Raw genomic sequence first — 10,431 nt, forward strand, 5'->3', positions numbered from 1 at the left:
CGCTGCCACGCTGCGCGCTCCCGTCGCCGCGAGGCACGCACGCTGCCGCTGCGCCGGTAGCCCGGCCTCGCCTTGAGACGTGGCACTTGTGCTTTTTTTCCTTCATCTTCTTCCCCTTCCTTTTTAACACCGAAGTCCGGCTTTGCCACTTTCAGCTCCGTTTAAATGGCTTTTGCATACAACTGGCTCGCAAACAGCCCTTTCATAAGATACTTGGCGAGCTGCTTAGTACTCAGCGCTACTTTTTTCTGTTGAAAAAAATGTGAACTTTGCTTTTTTCCTGATTTAATGCCACTCTTAATGTCTTTTTTTTTTTTTTTTTTTTTATTAAATCCTTTCTTTTGCTTTTGATCTTATTTATAGCTGAGCCACCGGTCATATGGAAACTATTATTGTATAGCATGGAGATGAAAGACTTCGGTGCAGTTAAATAAGAGTGAATAATTTGGACCAATAATACACACATACAGTGAGAGACCATTTGTGTCAGAGTGCCCTGTGCTGTTCCCTTTTTAATATAGCAGTAGAGGTTTATAAGGGCTTTGCGCAAATCTGCTTTCTGTCAGACTTATAAATTTTGACAATATTGAACACATGTTAACATGCATCACCTTACAACTTTCTTGCCGCATGTTTTTATTTATCTAATTGGATAACACAAGGTCATCATTTTTAAAAGGACAAAGCACGTTACTTGTTGCATTTCTTCGTGATACTGGCAAGTTAGGAATAATCTCTTCCTAACCATAGCCCGAAGCTGTGATCCAGGCTATAGGTGGTAGTTTTTCCTTCGTATTTAGCAAGTTAATCGTGTGTGTGAAGACCGCCTCTCAGCATGAGAAGGGTTAACCGTAAGGAAAGGGGTGCAATGCTCATAACTTCGTAGGAAAGCTTCCCCCATTTTTTACGGCTTGTCTGCTCCTTACCGTGCCCGAACTTCAAGTGCCCATCTGTAAGCAATAAAAGAAACATTTGTATGACCGTTTCTTACTGCTGCTCAGGACTCACTTCTGGGTCAGGTCGGGGGTTTCCTTGCTCTGGAGGATAAAGTCATTGTCATATACGTGACACAGAGAGAGAGAATCCGAGGTAGCTCAGGATGAAATGCAGCGCTTCGGGGCTGTCAGGTGCAACAGGGGTTTCATGGGGAAGGTAGAGGTCAGAGGCACCAAAACAGGTTTCCGTGTCGGTGGGGGTCCGATCACCACGCAGACGCGTTTCTCTTTATGCAAACTGAGCATCTTCCTGGTCTGCCCGTAGTGGCAGAGGACCCCTGTGCTGTGGGCGCAGAGGTGGGTGGTGCGGGGTGGGCAGCTGGTGCCCTGGACCCCTCTCGCCTTGTCCCCGCTGGACCTGCCTCCTTGTGCGGTGGCAGCGGCTGGGAAGGGGCATTTGGAGAGCAGGGTTTCGCTTCTGGGGGGGTGATTTACACGTCTTCAGCAGGGGGCTGGGGAAACTCTCCTTCTGCAGAAAAATCCTTGGCTGCTGTCTGTATAAGGGAGAAGTGAGCCTGCCCCTGCCCTTCCCAGGGCTGCCGGCCCCTCCACTTCCACAGGTCCCAGCCGCACTGTGCATCCATGTCCGGAGCAGTGGAGGGGTGGCTTAGGCCAACGGCCTGCCCTGGGGGCACCTCCCTGCGGGGATAATATTAATAAGGATTGATTAACTGCCAAATTCAATGCGGTACATCCTGACGTTGATGAGACAAGCGTCTTGGACGCAGCAGAAGAGTTACTTTTTAAAAGAAAGAAAAACGCACTTTGTAGAATGAGGGTGCAACTGTGAATTTTTTTCCAGCATCGTGTTCTTTATCTCTGCTAACTACAGGTGTACATCTCCATCATGAAATGCTGAGTATTCAAGAATTAATTTCCACGTATTTTTTTTAAAACAGCTTCCCATCCCCGATGAATACATAGATAGTGCAGATAATCCTGGAATACATACAAACTAGCATAACCAGAAAAACCTGACGTTTGTACTGAAAATCTGTTACTGTATGTAAAAATGAAAATGCAAAGGTAAGAGAAGACGAGGTCTAGCCTTCTTCCAGCTATTGAAGTTTTCAAAATGCCATAAAAGACTAATGTTGAGATGATTCAGGCATCATCTGTCCAGGTTTTCGTGCCGTGTCCATCAGCCTAGCACACGTGTGCCTCCAGAGAGACCTGCGCTGGAAGGTCTGCAGAACGATTTTGATCCTTACTCTGATTTTGATCCCTGCCTCTGGGAGCAGCCTTCTCTGCACTGGTATTTATTTATCTTCCAGAAGCCTTTTTAACCTTAATAGGCAAAAAAACCACAGGACTGGGGCTTCTCATGGTTTTTCCCTTTGGCTGAATTATCTCAAGCGGGCTGTACTTCACACATGAGTGTGCACGCGTGCTCGGGTACCTGTGTGTGCCTGAGACGGTGATTGCAAAGGGGAAGTTACAGCAGAGATTTACACATCAACAGCAGAGCCCGCTTATACCTCCCATGCACATTTTAGGATTTGATCTTTGTTGGGGTTTTTTTTCCACTCCGGTCTGCTGAGTGCTGCAGTAGGGGACTGTTTAAAGAGATGGAAATAAATAAAATATTAATAGGACTTCAAAGTGAGTTTGATTCTCTAAAGATAAGTATTATTTATAATCTACACTCCCAGGCTGGGGGGAATGATTCATATCTTCGCTCCTCCTCGGGGCAGAGCTGTTGTTTGTATAACAGACAAACCGGCGGCACTGCTGGCTGCGGAGGGAGGGGGAAGCAGAAAATGCAGCATCCTCTGTGTCCCCAGCGGTGCCGGGAGCTGCCCACGCCCCGAGCTCGCAGGCGTTGCTGCTTTCCGTCCCTAACACCTTGTGTAGGATGGGCTTTATTTCAGTGAGGCGCATCCCTGCGTCCCCTGGCAGATGGTGGGTTTCAGCCGCGTTTGGCAGTGTGGTGGTGCTCTTGAAGGTACTGGGCTCCTGGTGAAAGCAGCTGATGATCTTTGAAGAAGAAAAGTACATGGCCAGCCTGTTTTAGGGGACATCTGAGGCCTGAAGTTTGCTGTAAAAGCGGTCGTTTGGGTACCCACACGGGACAGAGCATCCCGGGGGTGGGGGAGACGCGGTGGCCTGGCGAAAATCACAGCGCTGCCAGAAACCAGCCCCTGTAGTCCTCTGCTTGTGGGACTGCTTGGTGTGGGTTAGTTTTGCTTACGGATAACGTGTGTGCGCACGTACACACACACACAAAGGTGTTTGCCCGGTGGAGTTGGAGTTGAAGTCTTTCTGTGTCTCAGAAAATACACTGTCTGTGGATAACAAAGTGATGGGGCTGCCTGAATCTTCCTGCAAGCGATTGAAACTGGAGAAATAAATTATCCAGGAAAACACACTATGGAAAGGCTGTTGCAAGGTGGTGGTTTGAGTAGCCGTAGAGTTACAAAGCGTCGGTGTTTCGGAGCAGCCCCAGCTCGGGATGCCTGCCTCCCACGAGGAGAGAGGGGAAAATGGGCTTCAAGTCAGCCACAGTGGATAAGAAATGGTCTGTCCTCGTGCAGGGATGGCCGTAGGCTGGGCTTGCTCACTAAGCAAGCCCGGAAATTGCCGGTTGGCAGGGAAAAAAGCTGCGAATCTCAAGAAGCAGGATTGATCACATTGTGGGCTGTAAAAGAGAAGAAAAGAATCGAGAGCTTTTATCATTCAGTTGTGAGACGTAACATGGGCGGTTACCTGCCAGATCTCTTGAGAACCTGAAGGAGAAGAAATGTGAGGAATTTTTTTTTTATTGGAACCAATTTTAAAAATACAAATCTTTATATCAGTATGTGAGCGGTAAAGTGGTGGTGACTTCATGGCATCTTTTTTTTGCATCTGAACTCAACGCTTCAGTTTAAAAATCCTCCAAATTAGTAGCTTTCAGTTATTACCACGTCTGCTTCTTGACATGGTAAAACAAGAGGTAGTCTTCAAGAAGTCAGGCCAAATAATCAGGATAGCTGGGTTGTCCCTCTTCAAGCTGGACCACCCAGCTGGAGGCATCTCGTGTAGCCCTGTGACGGAGGTGGTCCAGAGGAGGAGGTGGGTGGCTCCGGGGCAGGAGCAGGACGGGATGCTTGCCATCTCCGGGTCTGTCTGTCTGCACAGGTCATGGACGGAGCCCAGGGAGGCTCACAGGAAAAGGGAGGGACCCAGAGCGAGATGTGGTGTCTGTCAAAGTGCCTTTACAGCTTCCAGCCGCTCTCAGGAGCTCTGCTCGAAGGGTGGTGATTGTTTGCCAGCCAGAAGTGGTATCCTATGTTTCTTTGTCGATTGTCTTCATCGACCTCAAAACTAAATGGTTTTTGTCTTTTGTAGAATCGCAGAAAAATGTAGATCGGAGGGGACTTGTGGAGGTGGCCGGGGTGAAACCCCTGCTCACGGCGGGGCCAGCTTCAGACTCAGGTCCAGCTCCCAAGCTGGGTCGGTTGCCCAGGGTCATATCCAGCTGAGCTGGGTATCGCTGGGGATGGAGGACAGCCCGTGTTTCACTAGGTATTTTCTTTCATATGTGTTGGGGAAAAATTTTCTCCTCAGAAGGATGTCATCGGGATTTTACTGCGTTTTCTCCATTGAGGTTTCAGGAAGCAGGGCTGCCGAGCTCCAAGCGCCCCGTAACAACTCATCCTCTCTTAAAACAAAATAGTTCTGGTTCCAGTCTTTTCTTAGTATCTCATGTTTTAAAAATTAAAACGTCTCAACGAGGAGAGAGTTTTTGTCTCCGCTGTTTTACACTTGCTCTCGGTTATTTGCGTTTCGTCTAGTAGCAGAAGATTTTCTCAAGTTCCCCTTGGCAGGATTCCCTTTTATCTCCCTTACTGCGGTCTCGACTCGCTGTTAACAATTATCCTATATTATCTTGTAAGTCTGATTAGAAACATCCCTCCATCTTTTTATCTGGCCGAGTACTTACTTTTTTGAGAATTAGGAGCGATTTACAGTTCCGTGACGGGTTTATCGCCCCTTTCACTCGAGCGTTAGGGGATGCACACACCTGAGGAGGGGGAGTGCGGAGTTTTCCGTGCGGACAGGCTGTCTGTCTGTCCCTACAGACGTGCGTCGGTACCTCTCCGGCTCGGAGCGCAGCCAGCCGGAGCTGCCATGCAGGACTGGGGAGGCAGCGCTGGTGGTACCACTCCGGGTGCTTTTGTATCAAAGTCTCCTGCAACTCCCGACAGTTTTGCTCTTCAGATGCTTAACTCCTCTCGGCGGTCTCCTTTATTTAATGAAGGAGCAACCCTGCTCCGCAGAGTGTGTCTGTGAGCCACGTAGAGGGGAGGAACGGATGCGTTTCCATCGCACCCGCACTGTCAGCTCCGATGATGGCATTACTGGAGTGTTTAATAAAACCTTTATTGGTATATTACCCGGAGTCACGGCGTTGGCAGGGATGGTGCCCCTTTGGGTTTGGGACTCAGTGGTTAATGAAATACAGCGAGCGCTAATTTGGACGGGGCTTCTCGTTTTGGAAAGGCAGGTGACACGTTATTGTGTTTGGGGGGAGCAGGGGCCGCGCCGCTCGCTGCCGCAGCTCCCGCTGTCAGAGGCTTAGCTGGCATTACGGGGAAAAAAATGGCAGGCCTGCGAATCTGATCCCCCGAAATGAAAGTCGAATGCCAAATTGAAATTCCTGCAGGATTTCCGATAGCAATGGGGGAATTGAGAAGCCCACAATTAAGCATATGGGCATTAAGATAATTGTCAGATCTGTTGGCGGACATGATAGAAGACAGATGGGTAGGAATCAGTGCGCTCGGCTGCAGCACCCTGGGAGACAATTTGACGTTTTACCTGCCTGAGCTGCTCTGCCGTGTTTGTCACGAGGCATGCGGCGCCGCATCCTCCCGGGCGGCCTGCGCGGTGTGCGTGGCGTGCGCGGTGTGCGCGGCTGCGTGCGGTGCGGCTGTACGGGCCCTCTGCGCCCTCTAGTGAAACACAGCCCGGTGCCATGGCTCACCGTCCCCATCCCTCTCCTGGGGTCCCCAGGACTTGGGGCTCGGCCGGCTGCCCGGCACCGCACGGCCTCACCGCTGCCTCTCTCCTCCCCGGCAGGTCGGAGCGCACCGCGAGGATGGGGTCAGCCTCCGCGGGAGCCACTCGCTCGTGCCAAACCAGGTCCCGGTCCCCCAGCTGCCCGTCCAGTCCGCCACGTCCCCGGATTTGAACCCGCCCCAGGACCCGTACAGGGGTGAGTACCACCTGCCTGGGAAGCCCGTCCCGGGACGCAGCATCCCCAAAGACGCGTCTGGGACGGCGGTGACCCGGGCTGGAGGGATGAGGTGTCTGCGCTTCTGGTCACAGGGATGGTGGAGACTGTAACACAGCACAGGGCGCAGCCGAGACTGCAGGGCAGAGCCTGTTCGCTAGTTCAGCTCTGCTCTCTGAAATACTCCAGTTACTACAACTAGAACCGTGCAAGCAGCTTGCCTCTGGACAGTGAGTCTTGATACCAGGACTGCTTTAAGCAGCAAAATTAAGAGTGTAGAAGACACTGCAAAAGGCACATCAAAAAGGTGTGAGTTTAAGGTGAGACTCAGACCCGCAGATTTTCCGCCACCTTTACAATTCTGCCCGCGGGCAGGACGGCACCAGGGTGCCTCTCCTTGGCTCGCAGGATGTGCTGCGCTGTCCCAAGCCTCACAGACTCCTCTGCAGGGTTGTTGCAAAGCAGGCCTGGAGCTAACCGAACCCAGAGGACATCGGGGGGTGGTTGTTATTCCTAGAGGCAGCTGATCTTCCCCTTAAAGCGAGGAAGAGTGAGCCCAAACTATTATGATGGCTTACGAGGTCTTGCTCGTTCATTGCAGCCAAGGTATTTTGATTATTTTATGAGAATGACATATTAAAGATATTTTTTTTTTAAGATGAAGGAAAAGTTACGTAGCGATTGAAGAACAGGAGTAGCAGCTAGGCGTCCTGTGCCGCCTTCCACAGAGCAGAGCTAGACCTCAAAGCCCTGGCTGAAACCCGTTTCCAGGAGCTGCCGCCCCCGCGCCTGGCTCTGCAGCAGGCAGCTGGGGCTGCGCTGCGGGTCACCCTTCGTCGGGGACAGGGGACACGCACCCAGACCGTTCAGGCGTTGGCTTAAGCACTGCTTGACAGCTCGTCCGTGTGTTTTCTCGCAGGCATGCCAACCGGACTGCAAGGGCAGAGCGTCTCTTCGGGTAGCTCCGAAATCAAATCTGATGACGAGGGAGATGAAAACCTCCAGGACACAAAGTCTTCTGAGGACAAGAAACTAGAGGATGACAAGAAGGATATCAAATCAATTACTAGGTCAAGATCTAGGTAACAGTATATAATAGTGTCGCTTCATTTAATTCCTTTACTGGATTTCGATGAAGTGAACAGAACAGGAGGAAACTATGAGGTTTTTTCCTGGCAGGTAAAACCACAGCCTAAGTGGAACGGGATGGCTCTTCTGGCAGTACCGAGTACCTTTCTGGTACCTGTACTCCAGGACGTCCTCAAATTCGAACAATTCACAAATTTGGACACTGAGCAAGTTCTCCACAATCTATAAAGAAATTGCGTTACGCTAAAATGTATGAATTAGGCTGTTATTCCTTTCTGCCTGTGCTTGCAAATTGGAATACAGTATGAATTTTCATCTCTCTAAAAACGTGCCTAAGAGCTGATCGCACCTGCATCTGAACTAACAAACCGTATGCTTTTCTTTTACCTCTGAAATTGATTTGTCGTTCCCAGTCCTCAATTTCTGTAGATCTCTAGAGCTCCCTAAGTTAAGCGGAGGGTTTAGAGGTCTTTACTCGTTCGCCATATTCTTTATCAATATTTGGAAAGTATTAGTGAAGGCATAGCTGGGTCGTATCATCTGGGAACTCATGCCCGTGGTAAATGTGAACAATGTCTACGGGTGCTGCAACCGTGAACCTGAGCAAGGGACAGGCTTCACTCCTGTCCCTGGAATTTCACCTGCCTCGCCTGCATGTCCGCACAGGGCCCGAGGCAGTGCTCAGGACTGCAGATACTCGTCATCGCAGCAGAAAATCCCAATAAAGCTGAAACCCAGGCACAACCCTGCTTTGCTCAGGGGATTTTTTTGACGATGAATGGCAGTGTCCTTCTGCCTTTTCTCCTTCCATGCCTGGTTCTCTGTATAAAAAACGAGCCGAGATGAGAAGCATCTGAGCAGACGTGCTGCCCCCAAGAGAGCGCCGAGACTCGGACCTCTCAGGCCAGCGCTCGCTGATGTTTGAAACGTTAATTACATTCACGTCTCTTATGACGGGAGAAAATATATGACACTCGAGATTTCCTCTGAATAAATGTGTTGAAGTAACCATATGTATAAGTGAGGCTTTCATGTGCGTGTACGATATGGTAAGAAGAAAGCACCTTTATGCTGATGTGAGGTGATGGTAGTTCTTGTTAATTCAACAAATATGCTGTCGCTTATGCATATTTATATGTGCTTTGAAGCTTTTGTAGGCTAACATTTTTGCTTCTAACATGCTTGCAGCTTTAAAAGGTTACTCCTGATATTTAGTTATATGTCTAAGTCCATGTTGTTAGGGCTGCTGAAAATTTATTACTCCATTTGCATAACCAATTCAAATTATATAGTGCCAGTGACTCACCAGTGGATGTGTTTTCAATTTAAAATCATCATTTTGTCTGGATAGAAAGCAGTTTTGTTGCGGAAAGGATGCAGAAGTTCACCATAGGGCTCGTCACAGCCATAAATTACCTCTGCGGCTCTTTGCCCACGGGCGTTTCGGTGCCCCGTGCCCCATGCAGGGACTGGGGTGCTGCCCACACCCACCGCCCGTGGCTTGCCACTGCTCGGGAGGATGGCGCATCCTCACCCTCACCCTCAGCAGTGGAGAAAGTTTCTTCCGAAACCCGAATGATGGTCTGCTGGAAGGGAAGCGTGTAAATGCACGGCTGTCGTCCTGGCTTGGAAGCTGCTGCTGAGGGGCCGGAGCCCGTGGGACTTGGGTGCTAGCACCGGCGTGAGACGGGGCAGGTCCCCTCGCTGGTCGGGGACAAGCTCCTCGCTCCCGGGGCGAACCCCACAGGCAGCAAAGATGGGAGCAGTGCAGATAGCCACCACTGTGTCCTTCGGGGTTAAAGGGTGACGCTAAGTGGGGATTTGCCACAATTTATTATGTTGCAGTATTGGCTGTGATAAAATACGCTATTGAAAAAAGGCTGTAATTTTTGCTTCTTTATTAAAATATCAGAAGTCCTGCCTTGCGGAATGTAAAGCTTCATTACAAACCAGGGCTGTACTCAGTGTAGAATTTAAGGGGACTGAATTTTGCGCAGGTTTGGTGGAAGAGGGACGGCAAATAAGGATCGCTCAGAAGGTGTCTGCTCATGGATTGTAGCCCTAGTTTTGGACAAAGTCTGTTGAAAATCTTTGCACTACTTATTTTCCGCATCATTAGAAAATTATGTATTCCTTTTGTCTCCCAGCAATAATGATGACGAAGACCTGACACCGGAGCAGAAGGCCGAGAGGGAAAAGGAAAGGAGAATGGCCAACAACGCGCGGGAGCGCCTGCGCGTCCGCGACATCAACGAGGCTTTCAAGGAGTTGGGCCGGATGGTGCAGCTCCATCTGAAGAGCGACAAGCCCCAGACCAAGCTCCTGATTTTACACCAGGCTGTGGCTGTCATCCTCAGCTTAGAGCAGCAAGTCAGAGGTCAGTGTGCCACCTCTCGTGTCTCCTTACCTCCCTCCTGGGCTTCGGCCACGCCAAACACACCTTTCTGGACTGGGGAAAGCCTGGCCAGGGGCACCCGGTGCCAGGGAGAGAGGCAAAACCTAACCCCTGGCACCCAGCGCCAGCCAGGCACCTCTGAGAGCCCGGGGTGCTCGTGTTCCCCTGCGGCTCCGGCACTGGGGATGCTGGCATGGGTCCTCGGCAGCCTCGGCACGTTTTGCGTTCTTTAGCAAGATCCAAATTCAATATTAAGCTTGGCTGCTCCTTAGCAAAGCACAAGCACGGAGGTATTTGCAGAGCTTGTCTGTGGAGTGGTGCTGCATTTCAGCGCTTGACCTGACCAAGCTGCATCCTCTGCTTCAGCCCGCTAAATTCCTGTAGCAGGACTGGAACGAGGGACTGACGATTAATTATTTTAAATGCCCGTGCGATGAACGGACCGATCTGGTATAAAGATGTGAATATGTGAAATCGCCTTTTGCTTCAATTCAACAGAAAGAAATCTGAATCCTAAAGCAGCGTGTCTGAAAAGAAGGGAAGAAGAGAAAGTATCTTCAGATCCTCCTCCCCTTTCCCTGGCAGGACCCCACCCCGGGATGGGAGATGCCTCCAATCACATGGGACAGATGTAAAAAAAAAAAGGCAAGTTTGTTTTCGGCCGTGCCCTGGGAGCCTTCTGCCCCGCACCCAGAGGGGTTGCCCCCAGTCCGGCCCCCCGTCCCAGGGCAGGC

The 10,431-nt window shown here is 50.5% G+C and overlaps 1 protein-coding gene across 1 annotated transcript in view; it reads left to right on the forward strand.

Annotated features, from left to right (window-relative positions):
• TCF4 (transcription factor 4) overlaps nt 1-10,431 on the forward strand; it is a 245,232-nt gene that overhangs the window by 233,997 nt on the left and 804 nt on the right. Inside the window, exons 16-19 of the mRNA XM_009323115.1 lie at nt 6,060-6,195; nt 7,133-7,295; nt 9,450-9,679; nt 10,196-10,342. Of these exons, the coding sequence (XP_009321390.1) occupies nt 6,060-6,195; nt 7,133-7,295; nt 9,450-9,679; nt 10,196-10,332 (666 nt within the window). The 3' untranslated portion in view covers nt 10,333-10,342. The remainder of the gene's footprint in view (nt 1-6,059; nt 6,196-7,132; nt 7,296-9,449; nt 9,680-10,195; nt 10,343-10,431) is intronic.

The sequence above is a fragment of the Pygoscelis adeliae genome, unplaced genomic scaffold (genome assembly GCF_000699105.1).
Source record: "Pygoscelis adeliae isolate BGI_AS28 unplaced genomic scaffold, ASM69910v1 Scaffold174, whole genome shotgun sequence".
Lineage (NCBI taxonomy): Eukaryota > Metazoa > Chordata > Aves > Sphenisciformes > Spheniscidae > Pygoscelis > Pygoscelis adeliae.